The 27,956-nt window shown below is 39.4% G+C and overlaps 1 protein-coding gene across 8 annotated transcripts in view; it reads left to right on the top strand.

The window, feature by feature from the left end:
• atp8a2 (ATPase phospholipid transporting 8A2) overlaps window positions 1–27,652 on the top strand; it is a 63,095-nt gene extending 35,443 nt beyond the window's left edge. For 7 of the 8 annotated variants that reach the window (XM_032552241.1, XM_032552239.1, XM_032552240.1 and 4 more), the window contains 13 exons: window positions 3,115–3,287; window positions 10,045–10,228; window positions 12,565–12,675; window positions 14,800–14,874; window positions 15,175–15,297; window positions 16,654–16,732; window positions 16,810–16,871; window positions 17,672–17,728; window positions 19,052–19,159; window positions 22,222–22,310; window positions 22,509–22,613; window positions 25,335–25,426; window positions 26,275–27,652. In XM_032552241.1, the coding sequence (XP_032408132.1) occupies window positions 3,115–3,287; window positions 10,045–10,228; window positions 12,565–12,675; window positions 14,800–14,874; window positions 15,175–15,297; window positions 16,654–16,732; window positions 16,810–16,871; window positions 17,672–17,728; window positions 19,052–19,159; window positions 22,222–22,310; window positions 22,509–22,613; window positions 25,335–25,426; window positions 26,275–26,369 (1,353 nt within the window). In that variant the 3' untranslated portion in view covers window positions 26,370–27,652. Of the gene's footprint in view, window positions 1–3,114; window positions 3,288–10,044; window positions 10,229–12,564; window positions 12,676–14,799; window positions 14,875–15,174; window positions 15,298–16,653; window positions 16,733–16,809; window positions 16,872–17,671; window positions 17,729–19,051; window positions 19,160–22,221; window positions 22,311–22,508; window positions 22,614–22,824; window positions 22,874–25,334; window positions 25,427–26,274 lie in introns of those variants that run through there. The other variant, XM_032552245.1, reaches the window with a different exon arrangement.
• Window positions 27,653–27,956: the final 304 nt, after the last annotated feature.

Raw genomic sequence — 27,956 nt, 5'->3', positions numbered from 1 at the left:
GAGATCAGTCATGTTGTTATTGTTGCAATTAAAAAATAAGACTTTTTTTTTTTCCTCCCCAACATAGTTTCCAGAAATAGAAGGTAATTTGGCGTGAGAAAGACGGAGATCTTTTCTCTTTCTTGCGTCAGCGTTTCTGTTTAAGTACTAACAGACCGTAATGGACCATTGTGAGCTATTCTTTATGTTTAGACAGTTTTCTTGTCGGGTTGGTCTGGACTTGGTGTGTGGTTGCAAAAGCCAACCATTGTTCAAACTGTAGTTACACTTTAAATCCCCGTAGCTCTCCGCAGGTTTATCCTGGTTATTATCCTGGGTTATCGTAACTGCCGCTCAAGCTTTGTCTGAACCTGCTGTGACAGGTTACAGTGGAGCATTAGGGCCCAGTGGCAGCTACAGGAGACCATTTCTGCGCCTCTGTGTCTGCATTCAGATCACCTATCATACTTTAAAGCACAACTTATTAGTGAATTAAATATGATGGGATGGACTCACTAATGGCTAAACATGATCAAACTTTAGGTGTAAAAGTGTGCAAGACCTTAAAACTAAAGCACACACTCTACACATACTCATCAGCACCAAGGTTTTGAGTCTGAGAACTCTGACCACCTTTAATCCTTTCATTATGTTTTTGTTTTCCTCTTCGTTGTTTTGGGCAAAAAGGTGAAGGCAAACAGGAATTCCGGCATTCAAAGGAAAAACACACAGCCCCCAGGCTGAGAAAACAAGAGGGAGGAATTTTTTAGGGAAGAGAAGGGACCTGTGTGTGTGGGTGTGTGCGTGCGTGTGTGAGTTTGCGGAGGGAGGGCATGCACGTGTGCATCGCTACTTGGCAGGAAGAAGAGCAGCTGCTTTGTTCATATGGTTGCGTTTGATACATTCATGTCTTTTGAATGCTATGTGGGCAGGAGGGTCACCTCCCCGTGGGTTGCTGGTTTCTGTATTATTTGATGTATTAATGTTTGCTGTTTAATGTCTTGAGATGTTTTTATTTTTATTTTTTTAAAGGTGTTGCGACAACAAACTTCAGTGCATTTTTCTAAAGATTTTATTTTGACAGACTAACCCAAATAAAACCATTTTTAATTTTAAAGTGGAAGGAAAAGATGCATGGTTGTGAAAATAAATGCAAAAATTCTAAAAGTTTGCCATATTTTTATGTTCAACTTGCCTGAGTTAATACTTTGTAAAACCAAGAAAAAAAACATTTGTGCACCTTCTTAAAGCAAAATTAAAACCTAAAAATCACAGAGACTGATTTTGTAATTAAGTCTGGACTTTGACTAAGCCATTCTAGTACATGCTTTGATCCAAACCAATGTAGCTCTGAATTTTCTCTTTACTGTTGCTGTCCTGCTGAGAGGTGAATGTTTTCTTCCAATTTTGCCCTGTGCTTGGCTCAATCTATCTTATCATCAACTCTAACCAGCTACTTTGTCCATGTTGAAGAAAACTGTCCCCATAGCATAACAGTACGGTGTAATTTTGTTGTCGTCGTTGTTTTCTGCTCCATGCAACCTTTTTTCTTGTAAACCAAAAAGTTCAGTTATGTTTTGTTCTGGGAAACTGCAAAAAGGACTTTGTATGGCTGCCTTTCAACACCTAACTTCTTCTTGCTGCTCTTCCAAAGAGCCCAGATTTGAGCAGTGCAGATTTGTTGAATAATGTCCTCTAGGAAGTTTTTGACCCCTTCATAGAACTGCTATATTGATTACATTTGTTGCACACAGCTGCACTCTGTTTACTAAGTGGGAAGCTTCTGAAGGCAATTTGCTGCATTTCATTTAAGGATAAATGAAATGAATTAATCCAATTCAGCGGGAATAACCTCTTTCGCAACGCACTGTTCACTAATTATTTTTGTTCCTGCTGTCATAAACAATCGTTTTAAGAGAGAACATGCATTTTAAATGTTCTCATGTGCTCAAAAAACTAAACTGGTTAGATTGCCAGGTTTTTTACTGATGTAACAAACATTTGTATTGTATAAAACCTCCTTTTTCTGAATGCTTGACTGGTAGTATTTTACTTATTTTAACCTGAATTTATCTTTTAAATCTTAGTTTCCCTTTAATCAGCTAAAGTCTTTTTGAAGTCCAAGGGACTTCCAAAGTAAATAAGGATTTGAGTCAGTGGATATAACTAATTCAGGTGTGCGTGCGGGTTTGTGTGTGGGCGTGCGGGTGTGTGTGGGTGCGTGTGTGTGTGTGTGTGTGTGTGTGGTGGTCAGGCTTGTAGCGTGTCTGCTTCCCCACATGGAGTTCATTACACCGCCGCTGGATGTTTGTTTTCGCTATTAATCCCTGTTCCTCCATTATCAAGATCTAAATCAAAACAGCCCCAAACCTCTGCGCTGTAGGCAACCTAGCATTCACACACACACACCCCCACCCCCACGCACGCAAACACGCATGCACAGGTACCTATTGCTGCTACTTGTGAAGGTGAGATTTCACCCATCTACACCGGTTAAGCTCATTTTTTAACTTCCGTTCCGTTTTTTTGCTAGTTTTTTCTCTTGCCGTCATGTGCTGCAGCGCTTAAAGGAAGGATTTGGGATTTTTATGGACCGATTAAACGTACCCTCAGGACCTGGCAGCATCTGCACGTTGTATTAGGATGCCGGGAACAACTGTGAACTTTATATTGGCATTTTTAATTGTTTTCGGGGTACACAGAAGCAAATTGTTTCCCCAGATGAAAGCCGACCGTGCAACCAAGCACACATGGATTCCATTTACCTGCTGGTGGCTTTGACCTTTCAGCAAACCAGCTTGTGTGTTTTGATGTGCGTGATTTGCTTTTTCATCACTTTGTAAGACAACAGTGTCTACATAAGAAAACATGGAAAAGAGAAAAGTGGTGGTTTGAAACATCCGCTGCCTCATTGCAGGAAAGGAGGAAACATTGTTAATCAGATTTAGTTTACAAAGAGTTTTTGTGGCAAGATTTAGATTTATGGTAAGAGATTTATCATTTTAATGCCAACAGCATTTCCTGGTGTAATCTTATTAAGGTTTGCATCTGTTTTCTTCTGACTTATGATAAGATCTTGGTAATGTTAAAAATTATAATTTGCATCTTTTTCTCTGTGCATTTGTCTTCCTGCAGGCCACTCGTGCCACGCTCACCACCCACTGTTCCTCCCTGGGCGACTCTCTGAGAAAAGAAAATGAACTTGCACTGATCATCGATGGCCAAACTCTCAAATACGCTCTGTCCTTCGAGCTCCGCCAGGCCTTCCTCGACTTGGCGCTGTCCTGCAAAGCTGTAATCTGTTGCCGGTATGGAGGAATCATTTGTAATCTATTGTGCATTTCTCATACAAAACCTTTTTATATTTATGTAAACGGGTCAAGAAGGATTTAAAGCAAAATCACTGAATGGGATTTTTCTCAAAAAGTGAAAAAAGATGGTTTTAAAAATCAGTTTTTATTGCATTATGATAACATAAAAGAAAGAAGTGCAAATCCATGCTTTAAAAAAAATGAAGTTCACTTATTGAATGCGTTTGTTTGGGAGTTCCCTTATCTTTATTATTATTATTTTACAAAATCATTGGTTTCATCCTTTTTTACAAACCCAGTTAACATCTAGTTTCTGCTTTCCACAACGTTAGTATTTTAAATCTTTGATATTTTGATGCCGTGCAAGAAGGTTCACTGTAATAAAAATATACAAGACAAAATATGAAATAAACACATTTATGGCTAAACAAAAATCTTAAGTTTCTTAAACTAACATTGCACGTTTATAGACTGTAGTTACTTTTGTACATTCTTAAAAAAAGAACAATTTCAAGTTACGATCAAGTCAACTCTCAAATGTTAATGTTTTGTGGCTGAAGAAGTTCAACAGCAAAAGTTTCCCTATAGTCTGGAGGTAAAACGGCAGTTTTATGTGTTTTGACAAAGACCGACTGAATTACACAACATCACTTGATTCTTTGTTGTGAGCCTGAGAGAAAGTGAATGAGGACAGTGAAAGTCGTGTCATGTTCCTGTATTGAAATGTCATCAGTAACTCACTGCTCATGTCCCTATAATGGATGCTGTCATTTGACATCCCATGATTTCCTAGTGTAACTAGTTCATAAAGCAAACTGCATGTTCCTTCTTTTGGTCATGTTGCAGTCGGAACCAGTTGAATATTAAGAGTTTGCATTTGTCCATGTCTCCTTGAGTGCATTTCTGAGTGTGTTTGTAGTCAGGAGGGACGTAAAAGAGTCTCTCTTCTGTATCCAGGCCATATCCGGACTCTGGTCTCACAGGCCTTAGAAACAGCCTCCAACTTCTCTCTCTTTCTTTTTTCTCTCTTTTGTCCACTCCTCTTCTCTTCTGCTGAGGTCAAGAGTACCTTGATCTAGTTAAAACAACAACAAAAAATCTCCAGATGTAATTTGCACCAAGAATAGATCCCTTCACAAATACAATTAGCAAGTTGTCTTGGTTGTATATTTTCAAAGCCTTGTGCAGGCTATGAAAACTAGTGTTTGCTTTTTACCTCTAACAATAAAGCTGCATCCTCATGATTCCCACATGCACAGGCGTACTTCACTCCACAGAGGTCACAGATCAAATGCATATTTGAGGATTTTTAAACTCCAGCTTTTCTAACTTCTCTTAAGGGCTAGCTGTGCTGCAGTGCTAACACTGGCTTTTACACAGACACAAATGACACTACTATCAAACCAATATTAAAATAATTATCTCCCAAAATGATTTCCACATTGGCAAAAAAAAAAAAAATCTGTATATCATAAATAATTGCATAAGTTTTGAGTTAATGGCCTACAAGACTCTAAACTTTCTATAGCAGCTGTCTGTGCTGAAATACACAAATCTATACCACCAGAGCAAAACACACTTGTTATAAAATGTTACTTATGCTGTCTGTGTGTATTCGCAGAGTTAGCATGCAATATTGTTTAGCCATAATAAGTTGAAACAGCAGCCCATAACTGAAACAGAAACAAAACTGAAAACTACTAAAGACAATCACTGAAATTATCACCCAAGGTGTTTTTCACATGATAAAAATTAATGAATCATAAACGATGTCATAACTTTAAAGATATCCACTCTAAACAGATTTTTTTTGTTGTTGCTTACTTCCTGTAGCAGCTAGCTTTACTGTTGCGCTAGCACTAGTTTGTTCATAAACATGAAGCTTAAGTGGAGATTAGGTTCCAGCAGGTTTTCTTTTACTGTTTTTATTGTCTGACTAAGATCAATTTTTAGACCCTGCTTATGAAGAAGTAAATTTTCTTTATTGTAGTTTTTATTATTACGATGTTAAGGTTAAACATTATATTGAGCTAAGATATTAGTTGATGCTTTTATTATGGTTGTACTTTGTTCATCAACCTGGGGGAAATTATTTATAGACTTCATTTTACTTGGTGCTGTTTAGAAGAACATGGGAATTTTTTTTTCCTGACTGAACAATAAGCTGTAACAGTAGCCATCTTTTGATTTTGAGTTGGCAAACCTCCAAAACTGGGATTGTAACTTTAATTGTACATACTTCCACCATTGGTTCTGTTGAAGTAAAAAAAACTACATTCTATTTTAACTTAGGAAAACATGTTTCATTTTAGCTTGGCTATATCTACTAATACACAAGATATCAAATATGACTGTATTTACTTTAAAACAATCTGATTATGGTGACATTTGGTAGATGGTTTTATCTTGTAGCTTTGCCGTCGTCTTTGATCAAAGACAAATTAGTCCAAATTGAATACAGAAGATATTTTTAAACACTAAGGAATCTGCCGAACAACAAGAAGCCTTTTATCAAAATTACTGTCGATGGTTAGATGATGTGAAGCTAAATTTAAAATCCAGCGATCAGATAAACTTGCATAAAAAAAAACAAACGGTTGCTCAATGAAACAGAACTGTTTGCTTGGACTTATCATGCATCCCTAGGGAGACCCCATCTCCTCAACAGGGAACCAGGATTTTTGGAGATTTCTCTAGTGAGGAGGTATATGATGAGACCTAGATTTGAATTTCACTAAAATTGTCTGTGAGATGAGTTATGATTTTCTGTGTATGATGAATCAAAGTGGGGGAATGGGTTGTGTGTGTGTATGTGTCTGTCTCTCGCTCTCAGGGGGCCGTTGGGTCGAGTGTGCTCGGTATGCTTGGGTTCCTGACTTCACTGTGCGTTTGTTTATAGGAGGACTTAGCGGCTGCTTATTTTCTGCTCAGTTCCACCGTGAAGAGCTTTCGGGAGCCTTTCATCTTCCCAGCTCCACTTTACACAATCCCAGACTCTGTTGGCCGTGTTTAGAGGGAAGCTAGAGGCGGAGATGAAGAGAGATTTGTGGTCAGAGGCCAAGAGATGCAGGAGCTCGCACTTCAGATGCAGAAACAGGAAAAGCGGAGAGCAGAGTTAGATCCCATCCTTCCTTAATGGCCCTGGAAGTGAGGCAGCTGAGGTTTAGTTCCTGGTACTCTCCTGTGGTGGTTGGGTGATGTGGGTTATAAGAGGTTCATGTTATTGGAACAGCAAATTTTTGCACATGATTTCATGAGTGCAAGAAAACCACTTGGAGCTGATTATTTAGCTCATCTGAAGAATGGTCCAAATTGATTCTTTGTAGCTCGTGGGCTTCATTTAAGTCCCTCCTGAGGACAGGGGATCATCGTACAGTATGCCTGTAATTTAATTTAATCATAAAAATCATCTCATTTTGTTCCCTGGCCATGTGACGCCTCATGCAGCTGACTAAAATCTAATTTTGTAATGTTGTTATCACAGGACTTGCACACATGGAAGGGGATTGCTTTAACCTGACCTCCAGGAGTCACACTTCTTTCTTTTTAACAGTATCTCTCAGAGAGACTTTGTCTTTCAAGAAAATATTGTACTAATGCTATTTGTCAGTCATTCATGACTGAGAGGGAAGTAACTGCTAGTTACTACTAGAGTTTGACCCATCAAAGAACTGCTGCCGATTTCCGATCTCCAGTTTAATCCGCCGATACAGACTTTAACTGATTCTGATTTTTCTTTAAGAAATTCAGCCATGAAAACAAGCAGTTGTCAGTAGCACAGAGATTGACAGATGGACAAATGCATCAAATCAAATCCAATTTGATTTGTATAGCACATTTGAGCAATAAAGCATTTCAAAGTGCTTTGCATCATAAAAACACAATAATACAAAATCATAGGACACACAGTCAACAATTTAAACATTTAGTCAAGTTCCATTAATAATAAAAAAAATACATAAGGGACATTTTGACCAAGTGTTGGCCCTTTTAAGTGTTAATGCTAAAGAGTTTCATTGCTCTGCAAGTAAAGATGCATTTGACAAAGTTTGTTTTTCAGATAAATCTTGGAAAAACAAACTTCCATTGATGCAGCGTCATTCTGCATCAATAGTTTATCTTTTCTTTCTGCGTTTTCGTCACACCTTCTTGCAGTAACCGATCAGTTGATACAAGACTGTCAGTGAAAGGGTAAAACAAGGACTAAATTATTTGTAGTTGAAGTTATTTAACAGTCTTATTTGCTGTTTAGTACAAGCTCCAAACAATTAAATGGTGCCTTTTTTGTGTTACAACATTAAGATTTTTTTGCATTGACTGATAAAACTGTCGGTCATTTCGCTTACAAAATGTCCCCAAGGTGAGTAAGTGGGTGTCCTGTGAAAGATGGTTCAGAATTGTATCCCAAAAAACTGAGCACAAACCTCAAAAGCAAGAAATGGTGAAAGAACTGAATGATCAGAACCCATAAAAGTCCCAGTCGTCTTCACTCAGTTATGATTTTTTCTCAGAAAGATATCATTGCAGGAATTTTTAATTTAATCGGGAGAATATAGCATATACATTTGCTATCAAACTGTAGCTTAATATCAGTTATAGAACTGAAAGCTGTATAGTATCTGGCTATAGAGGCCTGTAATATATGTCTGAATCTGTTCAATATTTTAACAAAGCTCATGCAAAAATAAAAAATATGGAGAATCTATCTGCTTGATGCTCAACAAAAGCTTCTACAATTACAAGTGCTTTACTTCCTTTGTACTTCATCTCTAATCCCAGTGCTTGTATCCTGTTGCTGCCATGTTTCCTCCTCTGAGACCCATCTGTTTTCACTGTACATTTTTTAGGTAGTACATGATGAAACTTTCTTAAGAGCTTGGCTGCAAGGAACTGGAAACTGATAGAGGGCTTTTTACACACTCTTAAGGACAAATTTACTCCAGGGTGCAACTTCTGAGAATGCAAACACTGTGTGTGTGGCCCACGATTGTTTCTTGCATACACATGTTATATTTTGTTTCTGGAAGGAAGCTGAAGAAATTTGAAACGATAGCATGAGTAGTGAATTATTGATCTAAACTTTGTTTTGCCAAGCTGGTGCCTTCTTTGTGTAAATTGTTGAGCAAAGAATAGTTTCTCTTTTTCTCAAGGCAGAATATGATTTCTTTTTTTAGATCAGCAAAACTGTGCATGACTAAGAATAGCATTTTTCAAGGAATGCACATAAATACAGGTTGTTATTTAAAAAATAAAATATTCAAAACACAGCTGCATGATTCACAAGAGATGTGGAAGCAACCAATGTACTCTTAAAAAGAAGGATCTGGAGATGAATTTCGGTGGGGAATTTGAGAACTACAATTTGAAAAATGGATAGATCCGCTTCTTGGGATCACATCAGGAAATCTCTTGTCAAAGCAGGTTTCAAGCCATCATTCTAAAAAGGAAAGGGTATGTGGCACATCAGTTAACCTCGCAAATCATGACTCTCCTAAATGGATAAGGGAGCTTTGATCCCAGCTGAGAGGTCCTCCTGGAGGAGCTGAAGAGATCCACAGCTCAGGTTGAACAATCTGCTGATATAATGTTTACTCATGCACTCCAAAATTCTGGCCTTATGTGAAAAGATTGCACAGAAAATGTAAAAAATAAACAAGAAGCTGCATTTATAGTTTGGCACAATCTGTTTTCTTTGTGATCCATGATAGTGCGGCATCATGCTGCATGGAAGTCAGGTTTGGTTTTTTTTTGTATAGCACATTTCAGCAACAAGCCAGTTGAAAGTACTAAACATTAAAATAGCATCATACAGTCACAATGGAAGCTTTCCTTCAGCAGATACAGGGAAACTAATGTTGGGGGGGATGGAAAGAGCAGATGGAAAATATTACTCCGTCCTATTTTATCCAACAGGACTGTGTTTTAGTCTTGCACCTGTAAGTGCAGCAAATGATTGTTCTGGAAAGTATTTGTTCATAGAGGTTGATTACAAATGCATGCAATACTACTTTAAGTTGGAAAAAAAATAATTTAAAAACCATCGTCTCAATACTTTGTGCTGGCCACAAAATAGTAGTAATGTGGAAACATTTCAAATCATAGAAGTGGCATTAGTGCTTTTGCAAGATAGTGTCAAAAACTCAATGAGTATTGACATTCATTAGAAACCAGTTACATTGATTTTCTAAGTGAAAGCCAAGCATAAAGCAATAATATGTAGGACTATAAGCCTTTTGTGCCCTCCATCCATAGAAACCCGTCAGTAACCATAAGTCGTCTTCTCGGTGGCTCAGTAAATGCAGCCTGACACCTTGCCATCCTCCCTCTGCGTCCTTCAGGGAAGCACCTGTAATTGAGCCTCCTGCCGTCTTCTTTTGTCAGTGAAGAAACAGAACCGGTTATAGGCCGAGTATCAGTGATACGGGTCAAGAGGGTGGAGTACCTCTGGAAGCTCCCTGAACACACCCCGCTCAAGATGCATGCAGTCATAAACGCACATCAAGGATGACTGTCACCAAATCTGTTTAGCAGAGAAGTGAGCATTTGCTTAAAGCTTCTGGTTACTGTGGTGTGTTTCCAGCAGCCTCTCAGAAATTGGCTCTCCCATCTCTGCTGGCTTTGTTGGCATTAATGACTGATTCAACTTGTACTTTCTTTTAAAATACATTTTCCTTCCAATTTAATCCCCAGTTCAAGCAGTTGCATCCATTAATATTCTAATATTAACTAGAAAATCTCTATGTATTCCCTACAGAGTGTCGCCACTGCAGAAGTCTGAGATTGTGGACATGGTGAAAAAGCACGTGAAAGCCATCACTCTGGCGATAGGTGACGGAGCGAACGATGTGGGCATGATTCAGACGGCTCATGTTGGGGTGGGAATCAGCGGCAACGAGGGCATGCAGGCCACCAACTCCTCAGACTACTCTATCGCACAGGTGGGAGCAGATTTCTGGTTTCTTTTTAAAGACTGTAATGCAAGTAGATTTAAGAACATAATTCAAAATGTCTCCTCTTGTATTTGTTAGAGATTGCAGACCTTTACCTTAACTTTGAGATTTCCAAAAGGCCAACAACATTACAAATGCGTTTAGTCCTGTGTCAGAGGTTGAAAGCTGGAATGGGTTAAATGAAGCCCTTTTCCTGTTCTCTGTTAGGCCTTCCTGTTGTCATTCTAAGGTCTCTCTCACAGCAGTCATGTCTCAACATTTAATAAACATAGAACTGTGTGTTTACCGGTGAAAGGAAACATTCATCAAGTCAACTAACAACCTCCGGTCACCAACTGATTTCTGAGAGCGGGTCTAGTTACGACCAGATGTATCATCGGAAAAACCAGCCGATGATTCAGACTCAAATGGCTTGAGAACAAAATGTTAGTGTTTACAGCTTGAAAGCTTTGTTAATGGTATAAAATGTGTCCAAGGATTCAACAAAGTCCCCTAAAACTTTGCAGACAAGTACAGCGTGAAGCTGTTTCCTAAAACCAAGCTAATGGCTGGGTAGAAATAACAGTGTTTAAGTGTAAAGTATCAAACATTTTCAAGCATTTATGTAGTTTTTTTTTTTTCTTAGAAATTACAAAATTTTGGTGTCATCACCTTTTTGTAAAAGTTGTTGACGCTGTTGAAACGTCTTCAGTTACTGAGTTTTGGCTACTTGCTCTTCCTCTTATCCTGCTCTTTAACATCACCCCCGGGGAGGGAATGAAAGGAGATTTCACTTACAAAGATCAGTGAAGTATCATGTTTTCCGTATGAAAACATTGCTCTCAACAAGCCTTTACAGTATAAACTAAGCCAATGCAATAATAGTCAAAACACAAGCAGATGCAGGTATAAAGATTTCACTCATATTCACCTTGGCGGTCATTATTTTAGGAGACAGTGCTTTGTGTTGCAGTAAATGTAAAATTAATATACAATGAATGCATGTGTTAGCATTTTTAGAAATAACATTTGTATCATATTTTATGTAAACTTAAATTGTGTCCCTGCTTCCTTCAGTTTTGCTAACCATCCACAGATGAGAGCCATCAGGTGAATCTAGTGACTTAAATGTAAGAATCCACAAGTCAAAATGAAAAATATATATTTTATACCACCATTGAGGTCAACAAGACCAGAAGACAATAAGTCTTCTGCGTTAGACCCCTTTAATGGGTCTAAAGTTTAAAAGAATATGGTCGCTTGGAGATCTTAAAGTTCTTCAAAAGACAAAGTACTCCCATATTGAGATTTTATAAATGGTCTTATCAGCACTTGAACCTCTTAAAAAGCACTTAAACATATATTTACAACTGGAGGTGACTGGAGGTTGTGACTGAAATAACTTCAAAAGGTTTCCTAAATATAAAAGGAAGCTGTATTTTGTTGAAAAAATGTGGCAAAATTCATTTCACCAAATTTTGGGGTTCTAGCATTGACTGCAATCTGATTCAATTGTTTTCCAGCTTCAAGTTGACCAGGTTAACTACTGTAAGCAATTAAATGGCACTAATAGCAAATGTATTACTTAACCGTCTTTGCAGGAGTATTTATTTTTTATAGGAGGTTTATCTCTTTCCACATTTAGTGATGTGATGATAAACTCCAAAGTATCTCATTAGCATTTTATGTGACAAACACATAGTGCATTGTATTTATGCATGATCCCATTTGGAAAATATTGTTCAGGGGAAAATGGTTAAGTTAATAAAGTTTTATAAAAGCACACAGAGGAGTCACAGGATATTGCAATGTCGTAATGACAATTAGGGTTGCTATAAATAAAGCTTAACTGAGTATTAAGATCTTTCTGCCTCAATGCAAACCTAAACCGCAGATGGTGAGTAGTCTATGCATCAGTTGGAGCAAATAACATTTATTATTTCTATCTCAGCAATACAGTTTTATTAAAAGTTCTTTTTGATCATATTGCTACTTTACATGAAAATGTCCTTTGAAAACATTCAGCGCCATTAAACAAGCTTTTCCAATTAATCGCATAGAGAGGCCATATGCACAGCTAGCGTTTATTAGCGGTTCTTTGGATACGTATATTGATGTCAATACTAATCAAATAACAATATATACTGAAGCCATATTAAAGTAGCTCATCTGCTGTTTATCAGGTTCATTTTAAAGATCTTTAAGCATCTATTTGCTGAAACTTTTTCTTGTCTTGGTTGCCATCTTTACATCTTCATTCACCCTCTGCCTGAAGTTTTTCATTCCAACTCTTATATTTCTCATATGATCAGAGGCATTTCTGTCTCTCATTTGCATCTCCTCAGTTCTCCTATCTGGAGAAACTCCTTTTGGTCCACGGGGCGTGGAGCTACAACCGCGTCACCAAGTGCATCCTCTACTGTTTCTATAAGAATGTGGTCCTCTACATTATCGAGGTAAGAGCCCACACACCCACTCGGCTACATTAATAGAGACATTCAGCAGCTGTTTGTCGACATGGCTGACAGTGACGGACGAGGTGCCCTTCTGGTGTCTGCTTTCTGTCTCCTTTCCACACACACATATACAGTACACACACACACAGTGTATATATATATATATATATATATATATATACAGTATATATAAAGCATATATATATATATACTTTAAAAGAGTCTTTACATCAGCCATGGCAAAACCTTGGCCCTTGAGGTCAGCTGCCGTGTGTACACGTACTTGAATTACATGTTTCATGTATTTATCATCTGGGAACCAAATAATCCCAGATTATCAAAGAGAAAGACTTGGTGTAGGGTTTTTTACTAGGGATTATTGTACAGGAGGTAGTAGTCACGGTTTGGGAAATGCCTGAAAGATGATTGGATTGTCTTTATTAGATGAAGGGGTCTGCTGTCCTTGGTCAGCTGTCCTCACTTCCAGCAACTCGCTCTGCTCTAGAAGGACGCCAGCAGGTGCAGGTTCTCACAGGAGGCGCTGACTGTTGCCCGGCGCCAGTTCTAACCACGGTTCTTTATCAGTAAATGCACGTTTCTCTGATTGTCTCACGTTATGGGAGTTCAGCGAAGCATTCTGTGCCAAAAGTTAGAGATGAACTCTGTCCATTTAGAGGAGATACAACAAGTGGGAAGAGTGTGTTTGTGTGTGACTTCATCCTTTGGCTGTTTGCTCCACAGTATGCCCCCAGTAACACCACAGCTCCCAGCAGCGACCTCAAGAATTTCATCTATCTGACCTCAGATCAGCTTGTGGCCTGCGAAACTCCACACTGGACCATTTGTAATAGTCTTTCACTGCCAGTCAAAAGTTGACATACATTAATCATGTACATCATTATTGGACTTTTATGAATTATTTGTTTCATACAGACCTAGATGTAAAAACTCTCAAACATTTTGTTATCTCTGACCAAGTTGCACCTGGACTACAGGCGTTTTGTAGCATCCGCAAGCACTGACATTAGCATGGTTCTCACATTGTTTTGGTTTGATTTATGACCACTCTTCTTATCAGAGTTTGTAAAGGATAAATTAGTTATTGCTTTCATATCACAAATAATACCAGTATTCTTCAAGAAGTTTAATGTTGGCCTGCTTTGTCCTATCAAACCCAGTTTTGATGTGTGTTGGGGATCATTGTCCTGCTGGAACATCAATCTTTGTCCAACTTTCAACCATCTGACCCAAACTGGTGCCCTCAAATTATTGGGAATTTTCTAATAACAAAGGAACTGGGAAAACCGATGTTGACGAAGGTTCTGGCTATCAGGAAAGCTCAAAAGCTGAATCTTTGCAAGGAAACCTACCTGTTAATAGCATTTTTACCAATTCTGCTAATAATAGTAAACAAATATTGAGCCAGATGAAGATATTAATTTGAGTATATGCACATATTTGTTGTTTACTATTGACCCTGTGGAAATGAGGAAAAAAAATAGCTCAATAAACATGAACAAAGTGCAATAATTTATGTGAAAGTCATATGATACCTTTTATAATGAGCCCACCCTGAAAAAGAAGAGCTCACCTGTTTCTCTACAATCCCAAAAGTTTTGGCATTCACGCCCTAATGCAGTGGTTCCCAAAGATTTTCTGGGCCCCCCTATGGATTACAATAAAATCCCCCCCCCAAAAAAGAAAAAAAAATCAACTGGGGACACACATTGTTCAGCCAGACATAAACCTATACACATATATTGTTTTCAAACTCCACTGAAGTTTATTTCACACTGCAGGTTGCAACAAAACAAACTACAAACCATCTTTACAGTGAAACACTTTTGTGTAACTATTTTTTTTTTCATTCATCCATACTGCGACCCCCTGCAATGGCAAGGCGCCCCCTGTAGGGTGCGCGCCCCACACTTTGGGAACCACTGCCCTAATGCAACTCTGCAAAGGTTACGTCCAGGTTTCCATGTCATTCCTTTAAGAGAGACGCAAGGCAAAGACATTATCCATGTCTTTGCCTTGTTTCCACTATCATCTCTTACAAAAAGTTAGCTTTACTTGCAGACCTTGCTCCTGTCGTCACCTCTCACCCCTCTGTCTGTGTCCTAGCTCTGGTTTGCGTTTGTGAACGGCTTCTCTGGTCAGATCCTTTTCGAGCGCTGGTGCATAGGCCTCTACAACGTGGTGAGAACCTCCTACACTTTCACCTAGTCGTCTCTCTTGCTCTCTGCCTATCTCTCCATGGATCTCAAGCACTCTGTCTTCTTATCGCTGCTCTGTCCTCATGCTAGAGACGTCTGCATGGATGCATGTCTGGATGGGAGTGTGCTTGTGTACGTCCTGGCGACTCTGTGTGTACGTTGCGTCTGGCTGCAGATGCCTTGGGGCTCCTCTGTGTTTAAAACATTATGGAATTCCTTTTTAGTACTGACCATCTGATAAGAACAATGACTGCTCAGCAAAGCATGTGTGTGCTTTCTGCAGATTTTCACCGCGCTGCCCCCGTTCACTTTGGGTATCTTTGATCGACCGTGCAGCCAACAGAACATGCTCCGCTTCCCACAGCTCTACAGGATAACCCAGAATGCCGAGGGCTTCAACACCAAGGTATGCATGTGGAAAAAATGTTTTTCCTGGTCTACATTGAGCTTGCTGTGGATGTTTGTGATATGATGAGTGATGCCGGGTGTTGGGTTGGGATCTGAGGCAAGTAAACAAAGTCTTAATGAAATTCGCAGCTGTGGAATAAGAAACTCTTTCATTTTAGCCTGCTGCATGTGGGTGTGTGTGTGTGTGAGTGTGTACTGCACAGAAAGCAGCTTTTGGTGACACATGGGGAATGTTGTGCTTTACTATAAGAAATTGCTTTTTTGTTACTTTTTTACATGTAAGACCCATATGGTGTAAGTGCTATTCATTCACTTCTCTGGTTAAAAAAAAAAAAAGTGAAAATCTTTAAAATAAATTTCCCTCTTATTTAGCTTAATCCTGATTTGGAACCTATTTTAACTATATTCATTCATTGGGAATAAAAACAAAAGCACCAGTGATTTTTTTTTTCTATGATTCAGAACACATCCTATAAAATAAACATAACAGAAGCATTTTTGTAATGTTATATTTTCCTTTTTGAAATAATCTGTCATATTCTGTTTTCCTGAGGTACAAATATTAAGCAACAGAGGTTAATGTCTCCTGGACATTCTAGAAAATGGGAAATATAAGAGAACAGTAGGCAGGAAGTTGAAGCTGTGAGGTATTATAGGTCGCCTTTAAGGGCTGATCATTCAGGCGCTCAGTTAAATATTTGTTGTTTGATGCAGCAAACTAAATTTTGGTAGTGTCCAAACTTTTTGTCACCAAATTTGTCAAGTCAAAAGGATTTGCGGCCCAAAGAAAAATGTATCTTGTTTTAGCCCCAAAACATTTAGCTAAATATTAAACTATGCATTCACTATTTTTAAAGCATTTAACAGTTTAGAAAAACAAATAAAATAGCCTTTTTTTGTAGCAAACAGATGTTTAAATTGTTGGAGAGCCAAAGCTTAATGCACATTTACCTCATTAAAATAGTGGCATTGAGTTTGCAAATTCAGTTGGCATTGATTGGGGGAAAAATATAAAGTTTTAGTCTTTTCTCAGCTGTAAGGGTAAAGTCAGTGGATAAATGTGGTCCTGTCTACTATAAAATCAAAGGGAATACTAAAAGCGTGCGCATCAATATCGTTATACTGTATTTTTCAGACAAGTCATGCCAAAGTATAGTCAAAAAATACATGTCGCACTGGACGATAAGTTACATTTATTTAAAAACCATCAAGCATGTGGGGAACCTCGTCCATGTTGAGATGATCTGGTGACTCGTTGTGTTCAGTTGCTTTTCAACAAACTCCAAAAAAACTGTTGACATTGTCTGGAGGTCTGCTGGCCGCTTCTGACAAGGTTTCTCATACCTTCTTCCAGGTATTTTGGGGACACTGTATCAATGCACTGATTCATTCAATTATCCTCTTTTGGTTTCCACTCAAAATGTTAGAGCACGGTAAGCAACTCGCGCACATTTTTTTAATAATATAAAGCTAGTTCTGGTTTATAAAGCTTTACATGTGTTGTCCACAGATTCCCCGTTTAGTAACGGCCAGGGAAACGACTACCTGTTTGCAGGAAACATGGTCTATACGGTAAGCTTCTTATTTATTTATTTTCTGCAGATTTGTGTCATGTATTCATTTTGGGCTTTCAAAGATGCATTTGTTGCTTTTCTGTAAATTTTAAAACTAATAACTTGGTGCACATGCTGGAATTTGCCTCTTTTTTTCCCCCTCAATTCCTCAGACCAAACTTTTACATGGCGGATAAAACTAATGCTTGATTAAATGTCTTTTGGTGCATTGCAGAAAACTACATACTTATTAGCCAAAGATAATTTGATGAATGTTTGGCCACTCCTCTTTCTGAAGTTGGTTAATTTCATGTTTGAAAGTAACACTTTGACTCCACCAAGCATCCTTCTTGATTATCTCCATCTTTGTCTCGTTTGGCTTTCCTGTGTGTTTCCTTTCTTCATGTTCCTTCTTTCTTTCCTGCCTTCCTCTCTATTCCTTCCTTTCCTTCCCTCAGTCCTTCTGTTCCTTCAGTCTTTGTGTTCTGTCTCCATTTAGTTTCCTCTGCCAAAAATTCATTGTGAACTTTAATATTTTATGTTTTTGACTGAATGTGGAGGACTAATCTCTGGAAAGTGGAGTCTTGGAGAAGTCTGGAATTTTTATATGGGAACTATGTAGGAATCCTGTCTGTTCTGTGTTTGCATAGAGGTGCTGGTGGGGGTCCGGGGTATTTTAACAGACGTTGCTGAGTTTACTGTACAGCATTAATGTTTATTGTCTCCACAGTCGCCAGCATTCTAATACGGTCTCCTGTTTCTTTCTCTGTTTTTGTTTGTGTGCCTGTCCGCTCCTGGTGTTTGTGTGTCTCTTTGCAGTATGTGGTCGTTACAGTTTGTCTAAAAGCTGGCATGGAGACCACCGCTTGGACCAGGGTAGGAGCATTAACACCCCTTAATAAACAGAGCCACATGTGCAATATTTTGCTCTTAAATTAAAACGATATTATAGCTTGTTTTTTGGGTTTTTTTAAAATGTCAGTTCTCTCCATAGTCAAGGAAAATCTTATGGGTTTTCTCCAAGTGCAGCTTCTTTTGCAGTTTTCTTCCTTCCACTTCTTTCTCAGCAGTATTTCATATGTACAAAAACAGAGTCTAGGAAACATCCAAATGATGATAGATTGACCCTCGAGTCTGGAGGCCTTACTGTGAAGCAGCTGAGACGGATGCTAAATATGCTCTGAGAAATTCATTTTGAAAGGAACAAAGGAAGATCATAGTTGCTCCATGGTGAAGCAGAAAAACACCCCAAACCATCAATCATACTGATATTACAGTTAGAAACACCAAAAGGAAAATGGAGTGAATTTGACATTGCTAACGTAGAATGCAGATGTCCTCTGTGTTCCCAGAAAAAAATGTTTTATTCAACTCACTTTCCTTTTTTTGGATTTTTTTTAATAAACTGTTATAGAGGACTACTGATCATTTATATGGTTCTGTTCATAATTTTCCAGCAAAAATATTACTTGTACTTATTTATGGAACAGTGAAATTTATAGAATTTGGCCAACATTTCCAGTCCCAGCTTATTCTTTAACAAGCTGCAATTGAAGGCTATAAAAATGGATAAAACAGAGGAACTTGGTGGTAAGTTATTCGGCCTTCCTGTTATCTGCTGAAAATCTCTTTGTCTGTCGCAGCCTGGATGAACCATAGACATGTCCCAGTGTTTGTAGAAAACATTGTCTATTTAAATAGAATGCTTCAATGATATCAAAAACATGCAACCTGGTAGCCTTTATGTTCAGTTTGTTTGCTGAAAAAACTTAATTTCCAAGTTTCTATCACTGGCTGGTCACTTTTTTAAACTGTTCATGATCCTTAACGCGCGGTGTCAGCTTTCAGTTCTTAACCACCAGCAGAAGTGGAGGTAAAGTTTGGGAAAACAGGAGCTCCAGCTGTGACGGTGACATTATTTAGTTAGTTCCCGCTGCCGGAGTGACAGACTGGCAGGACAGACAGCGAGGCGCTGACACCTTTGTCCGTTCAGCTGTCCACACAACAGTCTGGGAGTAATGAAGTGAGGTCCCACTGGAATTCACACAGTGTCCCCTTACAGCACATCACAGAGACAGAAGAAGACAGGGGACAGACAGACGGAGGGAGGGAAAGGTTGGCTATATTCAGAGCTATTTGACCTCGTCTTGTCTCTGTAATCTCCCTTTTTGTTCTTGTCTTCCCTTGTTTGTGTCGTAGTTTTCCCACCTGGCCGTTTGGGGAAGCATGGCGCTCTGGATGGTCTTCTTTGCCGTGTACTCTGTGTTCTGGCCCGCCATCCCGATCGCTCCCGACATGCTGGGCCAGGTAATTTACTCTCCATAAAGCAGCTGATCCCTAAATATCATTATTTTTGAACGATTGCCTGTCCACCTTTTCTCCATGATGGGCACTACTTGGCGTCTAAGAGACTCACCTCATGGGTGTTCTATGTCTGCGCTGCTGGAGCCCCCCAGGAGAGAGGTGTTTACCCCAGAGGACAGCCCCACACCTGCTGCGTGTCACCCGAACTCCGGTCTTTTACTGCTCTCTGAGGAGGTGTTGACTCATAAGGGTGGGCTGCTGATGATTGTTATGAGGGTCGAGCAGGGGAGTGAGGAGAGTGTTTGAAGAACCCCCTAATTGGGAGACTGATTGCAGAGGTTGGGGATAAAGACCCGGGTGGGACTGGGCGTCCCACTGAGTGGACATGGAGAAGCAACAGGACCGTCTCAACTCTCTCCAGCCCATTAATTCAATTTGTGTCAGAAATCAGGAATGCGGTCAAATATCCCTGCAGCTGCTCAGACTGACTGAGTCGGAGACACTCAGCCATCACAACCCCCGTAACTACCCCCTTACCGCTCTTATTTCCCCCTCCTCCGCCTATCTATACGTCCATTTGTCCAGGGGGGAGGGCGGCGGAGGATGAAACGCAGCATAGCTGTGCTCAGAATAACAGAAGGTGGCATTAGGTGGCACCATCAGCTGTTGCAAAAAACGTGGAAAACCTTCATTGCTCTTAACTGATTTAAATGAAAGTGTTTTATTTTTCAGATGTGAAAATAATACTATTTACAGCCTTCATTGTCCATTCCATTGTTTAAATGTCGTCTTCCTTTTTCTCTGTCTCTCTATTATGTGATCACCTCTGATTTTGTGTCCTTGCTTCATCCTCTTTATTCCTGGTTATTTCCTCCATCCATCTTGGGTTTCCTTGAATGAGTCTTTTCTCCATCTTTCCTGTCTTCTTTTCTACTGTCTTTACTTTCTTCTTTTCCATCCTCAGGCCCAGTTTGTATTATGCCCTTCAAATGAATCCTTTCCTCTTTCCTTCCTTACTTCCCTGATTTTTTCCCCCCTCTTTCTTTCCTGTCTTATCTTTCCCTTCTTCCTCCCTTCTTTTGTAATTTTCTTGTCTTTCCTTCCTCTATTCCTTTCTTTCCACCTTTGTCATTTCTTCCTTCATCCTCACCAGATCCATGAATTTACAGTAGTTTAGAGTTTTGTATTTTCAAATAAGCTATAAAGGACTGAGCACTCTGGAAGTTGGATCTGGTTTTTTTACGAATGTTTGAACCCTGCTCCTTTCGTTTCTGTCTGCGAAGGTAAACCCACTGAAACTCACTGAGCGTGGTTTGAGGTGACAATTGATCTAAATATTCATAGCTACAGACAGACTTTTGTAAAGTTGTGTGAGAAGGAGAAGACAAAGATTAGCAGCAGCAGGTGAGGACAAGCAGCAGACCACAGTCACTAATGGTGAAAGACGGTTGCGAAAGAGAGAGATTGAAGGGAATTGCAGGAGAAAAGATGTGTGGGAGTAAGAAACAGAGAGAGACATGCAGACTGACACAGTGAGACAGTGGTTGGATGCATGATTAATCTTGGGAGACGGACCGAGAACAGGGTCAAAGGTCAATGAGTCGTGTTGCAGCTGGACTGCATGGACAGGTAGGGGGTAGAATCTGTGCGTTTTTTGTTTCGCAGCAGAGAGTTTCAGTGAATCCATTCTGTGGTGCAGAAACAATCTGTGAGAAAGCTGCAAAATATGTTGGGTTAAGAGTTTAAGTTTCACACTCTGTACTTAATGCACTTTAAAACTTAATCATCTTTGCCACATATAGTCCTGTGGAAAAGTTTTCACCACCCTTGAATTTTATCACCTTTTTATGGTTGAAAAACCTTGTTACAACCATAAACTTTAATGCATTTTATTGGGATTCTATGTTGTTGACCAACACAAAGCAGAACGTAATTATGAAAGGAAAAGAAAAAGGGTTTTAGATTTCTGTTTACAAAGAAACTTTTAAACTGAATCATTTTTCTTCTTGGCAATATCTCCTGGCTGTGTAAGGGTGCTTGAAATCCTCTAAGATGCAAATTGAATTTCAATTAGGTGCTTTCTGTTTAAACTCCCTGAAATTGTTTTCATTTTCAAACTATGCAGGTTTTGTTGTGAAGTGCAATCTTACGTTTAACTAAAAACCTAAATTTGGAAGATGTTATTTAGTTGAAAGCAGATATTTAGATACACTTAATAAAGAGACACAGATGTTTTTCTCACTATACGAAGTTAAATCGGATTGAACTTTTTTTGTTTTTAGGTGCGTTAGAATTACCAAAATTATTTCTATTTACTAAATGGCAGAAAACTTGGAACGAACATTTTTTAGATATATTTTTTTGTAACTTTCTTTGGATTGTGCTGAAGCATTTAATTTGAGCAGGAACGTCATTTACCTTAACACAATTTGTTTGGGTTGTTTCAATGTAATTAATTTTTGTTATTCCTAACAGTTAAATAATGTATCAATCTGTGCAATTGAACCAAAGATTGTCTTATATTCATACATAATTTTTTATTTTTTTTATTTTAAATTGGGTAATTTTATTTGTTAAATTTGTGTTTTGTTCTCGGACCAATCGGATGTAAAGAGTGTGTGAGAGAAAGACATTTTAAAACATAGCATTTGGTTATATTTTTATGTACCTTGTCACTGCTGTAGAAAACCTTCACAAGACATTATCAACAGAAATAAAAACCTTAGTCATGAATTGAAACTTTTTTCTTTTTTTTAATCTTTTTTTTTTAAAGTGTGGTGCTGGAAAGGTTTGAAAACTTACCTTGAAAATGCTTTACTGTGGGTGAAGTGTACGAACCCTGAATCTTGCACTTTGTGCTGGTCACAGGAAACCTTAATAAAATCATCAAAGTTTGTGGTTTTTAAGGAGATAAAAGGAGAAAAAGATAGAGGGTGGGATTGTTTTGCGAGGCACTGTACTGTATATGAGGTTTTACTGGCTCAAGGTGGAGAAAAATGGGTTAAACTTTAATTTAAATCAAAACGTCAGTGAAACCAAATGTAACCTGTATGTCGTCATTGCAGGCTGGTAAAGTGATGCAGTGCTGGTACTTCTGGCTGGGTCTGGTCCTGGTGCCCACCGCATGTTTACTCAAAGATTTCGCTTGGGCTGCGTAAGTAGAGCACATTTTAGCATAAATACATTATAAAATCTACACACAGGCTGTATACGTTAAGTGAATCGTTTACATAACCCATATCGAGTCTATGTCAACACTGACGCACAGCGGATTATGAGCTGCATGTGTCTGCAAAGCGAAGTAATCCAGACCCTGTTTCACTTCTTTTTTTTTTTTTTTTCTTCTCTGCAGGACACGTCGCACTCTGAGGAAGACTCTGCTGGAGGAGGTGCAGGAGCTGGAGGCGCGGGCCGTTGACCCGGGAGCCGCGGTGCTCAGGGACTCCAGCGGCCGCAGGTGCAGTATACGAAAGCACAAATTAACGTCATCTCATCAACATTGAATTTTTTGTTTGTTTGTTTGTTTTTGTATTTAATTCAGATGTTTACTTTGTATTGGTACAGTTTATTTTCATTCTAGATCTATTTCAGTTTTTTTTGTAAATGTTCTGTATGCATTTCACTCTTCATGGAAATAAATTAATCTACCCCTGTGGCACTGCCCACAGGGCTGAATCCAAACCCGAGGTCCCATAGACCCAGAACTGCTCCACAGAGGTAGTTTTCAGGTTTGCCCTGTGAACTCTGGCCTCACATGACCTGCGTTTTTTGTTGCACGCTGACTTTTGAGTGACACTCGCATGGTTTTCTCTCAGTCACATCTGAAAGGTCATGTATATTTTCTCTCCATATGTCTTTAAAAATTTCCATTCCTCTGGATTTTGTTTTATTTTTTTATTTTTTTAGGTGGACCAATTTGAACTGCTGTACAGACCTGGTGTGTTTACCGTTTGGCTGTGGCTCCTCAGGCTGTGACTTAGTGGTCTTGTGTGTGGTGTTTGTAGAGTTGTGTTAGGATGAAATGGACCTGGGATTCAGTTAGTGCAGAATCCACAACCAATTTTTCCGATTAGCACCTCAGGTTAAAACTCTAATTTATTTTATTATGCATTCAAAAACCAAAAACCTTGTTTGGCTTCTGTACACATATTTTGGATTGTGAATATTAAAATGAAAGGAAACAACCACTTAAACATCTCGTACTTGTGCAAAAAAGTGTAGTTAGCATGAGTCTAACTACATAAAATACTAAGACATAAAAGGGTCATCACTTTCAAGAAAACAGTTGGCATGTGATATAACGAAAACTCTCTATCAATAATTATTTTATTTTATTTATTTAAAAAAAATAAAATAAAACATAGTCCACCCCCAGTATTTGCAGAGTTTAGGGACCACAACCACTTGCAAATTGTTGAAATTCTGAAGTCCTCCTATACTAACACTTACATTTGCATATTTTAATAGTTTAAACACCAAAAATACCTTAAAATGCATTAATATTCACAGTCTTCCTCATCAGCAGAAAGGAAATGAAATGGCGCTCCAGGATTGGCTGCTTTGCACACACCGTCCAATAGCGTGTAGAGGAGCAATGTGCATCGGTATCTCAGCTTCATAAGCCGTATTTTCTCTAGAATATTTTTGACATGTGAATAGTGAACTGAGGATAGACGGGATTCCAATGTGCCATCTCTCTCCCAGTGTGGTGAAAAAACCAACTAATGTCCTCGTCCAACCCTGATCGACTCCATTCCTGTAGTTTTAATCTAATTATTGCTCAGACAGTAGGCTAACTATTTCCTCACATGTGAAGATCAACAGCGTGTATTATTTGAATGGCATGTTTTTCTTGAAGCATAGTCAGAACAGGAAATCAGTAGGCTTATTTTGTAGGGTTTGCTGCCAATGTAAGTGTAGATCATTTTCTCTAGAAGTGCCAGTAGTGGTGAAGGGTGTTGCATGATGCATTTTCTAACTAAACAGAGGGTTAAGGTAGCTCTAATTTTACACCATCTGATATGTGGAGTGTTTGCTAAGTCGATTCTAAACGCAGCTGGCTAATTGAACGAGCTGGAAAAACCTAAATTGTGCTTCAGGTTTCCGAAGGATAAGTGGGGGAACCAAACATATGGTCTCATCCTTAATCAAACTGCTTTCCAAATCAGAATCATCACCAGATCCTTCCATCCGCTCCATTTCAAATCAGAAAAGGAAAGTATGGAAGGTCAGAGAAGTAGGGTGGGAAACACTGAAATGAGAACACATCTGTGTTTCAGTGCTGGATTTTTTGTGTGTGTGTGTTTAAAGGGTTCAAAATGGAGCATATCCTTGGGCTCCTTTTGAACCGGCAGGAATTTGAGGGGAGAAGGCTAAATGTCCAGCTTCCATTTAGCCTTTTATGATTCAGCTCTGTCATCGATCTAACAGACATTTCTTTTTTCGAGGCCAAAGAAGTCCTTGAGCGAGCTGAAAAGCTGTTTGTTACTTCTCTCCGGTAGAAACTTGGGGGAAGATTCCCAACAGTTTCCTGGCTCCCAGATTCAAATTGTAGCCCGGGGCATTCTGGCCCAAGTTCATAACTAGCCCACCGATCATAATCGCTGCAAAATGCATTTGCATTTGGGTTTCAGCGCAAACCCCTCGGTTTCACGCTGTTTAAACACCAGAGGATATAAACTTAACTATACATCCTGGTCGCTGTCGACGTCCTAAACGTTTACATCCCGTGCATATACTTTTATGGCTGCCATGATGGTGATGAGACAGGGGGGGAAATTCATGATTGTGTGTGTTCGTGTGGAATATGTGGCGAGAGCTTAGTTATTTTTGGTCAGGGGAGGAGAGGAGCCGTGACGGCGTGTGGTCTTAAAACAGAGGGGCCACTCTTCGCCGTGGACAGGAGGAGTTATGAGGAGAGGAGAGGAGCCGGGGGGAGAGGAATCGTTCACTGTGGATGGCTTGTTTCCCTGCAGGCAGTTGTTGGGTTACAGTTGGGCTTAATTAAATCACCAAAACATGCATCATTAAATCCCTTTGGACCTAAACTCACTTCACATGTTGATCAATGTGCTTTGATTTAGATGCAATCTCCCATTAGCCCTCAGTATTGGGGCATAGTGTTGATTTTCACTCTGAAACTGCAGATTAATCGCTCTGTGTTTCATCCGTGTTGCAGTCTAAACGAACGAGCCCATCTGCTGACAAGAGTATTTAGGAAAACGCCTTCAAGTGTCGGACGCTCCAACTCGGTGCAGCAGACGGTGTCACGTGAGTTTCCTTAAACACAGTAGAGCCTTGCAAAAGTATTTACACCCTTTGAACTCTTAAGTTTTGTCGCCTTACAGCCTCCATCTTCTGTGTTTTATGCAATAGATCAACAAATATGAGCAGCATATTATTGTGAAAAGGAAGGAAAACAAAATGTGTTCAAACAGCATGATGCTGCCACCACTACAGGGATGGGCAGTGTCAGCTTTCCTCCTTATATAACCTTATATTTCCAGATAAGCTGAATTTAAATTGAGCTTAAAACACAGGTCAACTCAATTTAATAATTTGTTGACTTCTGGAAGTAATTGATTGCACTTGATTTTATTTATGGTTATTAGACTATTTGAGGCTAAATAGAAATGCTCTGTTTATTTAAATAAAAAGAATTGAACATTATGTTTTATTTCACTACAGTGCTTTAAATTACATTAAAGATTTTAATTCCAATGTGACAAAATGTGAAAAAGTTCAAACTTTGAGAATACTTTTTTGAGTCTGATAAATGCTCTGGACAGAATAAACCCAGTTATTGTGAGAAGAAAACCAATGTCAAGTCGAGAGAAATTTTTCAAAATTACAAATTAAAAAAAAAAATCTTTTATAAAAAAACCCTAATCTAGAATATCAAAAGAATGAGAGAATTCAAATTCAAAGCCTTTTAAGTAAATTTCGCTGTTCATAAGTGATCCAAAAGGACAAAATGGTTAATGTGGAAAAGCAAATATTTAAACACTCAAATACAAACGGCATTTCAAAAAAATGATAATTGAAGTCTCACAGTGAGATAAGTTGCTCTTGTTTGAGTGTAAAAATGTAAACATTTCTCCTGTTTTGTCCTTTTTCAGATGGCTATGCTTTCTCTCAGGAAGAGCACGGCGTGGTGTCCCAGTCCCAGGTAGTTCGGTCCTACGACACCACCCGCCAGCGCCCCAGCCTCTAGCCGCCTCCGCCAGCCCCAAATGAGGCGTTGGCTCAACGTAGCAATAGTTGTCATAACGACAGCCAGATGAACTTCAGAGCCACACTCTGACCGGCCTCTGCCGCGGCCTTACCGAGACAGTGATGTGACCTCCCTGTCACTTGGGGATGGGAGGGTCACGGTCGGGTGGGGAGGGGCCGTGTCTGGTGTTCGGAGGACGGGACGAGGCTAATTACTGAACAAACTCCTAAAAAAGCTGCACAGGCATGAGCAAACCATATCCCAGACATGCCGAGTCGAACTCAGAGACTTGTACCTGTATACACCTCAGATCGCTTCACGCCGCTGTGCGTCGACGTGTGTGTGTGGGCGTGCGTGCGTGTGTGTGCCTGTTTCAGTTCGTTTTTGCCTCTGCCTGTGCATGTTTGTCTGCACACCGTGGCGCTGTGCGTGTGTGCATGTGTTGTCTACGTGTGTCGCTTCCACGGTTACCGCTCATCTCCAGCAAGGAGGATTCTGCACACCTGTCGTCACGCAACGAAGCGGAGACAGATGTCAAAATGATGGAGTGCTGGCTAAATTCCTCAAAAAGGACAGAAGGGAGCTCTGCACCACAGCTACACACCCAGTTTTGGCTCCATGGCAGCACCAAGCTTCACTGCCAAACACCACAGAGGTGGAGCTGAGGCAGAACTCTCCACCTTAAACTTGGACCACCACCTTGCTGCAACACCCCTCTGAGATCTCCTCTTGTTTATTTCTTCCTCGCTCTTATCTCTGCATCTCATTGCATTTCTGCAGCCGCCATGTTCGTTTTCCTCTGGACAGTTTTTAGGTTTGTTTACACTCGTCTAACGCCATCAGCTGATGTAGAAGCAGCATGCCAGTTTTTAACGCTTCCCCTTCCAGTTCTGCTGGGATATCTGCTCTGAACTAAACATTTTATTTTTATTTTTTTAATTAAAGTGGACATTCATGTGTATGCATTTATATTTTTTTTCCTTTTTGACGTATGTTTTTGTACTCATAAGTGGGGGAAGACCCGTTAATACCCGCAGGAATATTTTACTTGAACTACTAACAGGCGTCCAAAAATGGCGAAGGGATTAGATTGAGGACGCTTGCATGAATCATGTGTTTCTCTGCGCTGTCTGAATGTCCATTGTCTGTGTGCTCTGTGTTGAGGACACTGCTTTAGGAATGCGAGATTGAAGGCTTTGTATGGGTGGGTTGTGAGGAGCGGGTGGGGGGGGGAAATGTCCATCCAAGTCCTAATCATTAAATCTAATCAATCCATGGCCCGAGCTCATGTCTTTGTGTTTTCACTGCTGGTTGAAAGGTTTTTGAGTCCAGCTGTAGGTCCAGGGAAGCTTCAGAAGTTTGGTTTATGTTTCAGGCTGAAAGTGTGTGTGTAGACCACGAGGGTTTGACATGAGATACGCGCAGTGTTGACCGCATTTACTATTACCCCTGGTAAGGATGTAAACAAAGCCTTAATTACATTTTGGAAAACCTTTAATTTGATTATGCTATTTTAGTTCAGGTTATTTCAATTAAACTACTTTTAGCAAGATCACTAATGTAACGATTATTAGTACCTGTAACAGT

This window comes from Xiphophorus hellerii, chromosome 21 (assembly GCF_003331165.1).
Source record: "Xiphophorus hellerii strain 12219 chromosome 21, Xiphophorus_hellerii-4.1, whole genome shotgun sequence".
Lineage (NCBI taxonomy): Eukaryota > Metazoa > Chordata > Actinopteri > Cyprinodontiformes > Poeciliidae > Xiphophorus > Xiphophorus hellerii.
This window is presented reverse-complemented; position numbering and strand designations above follow the sequence as displayed.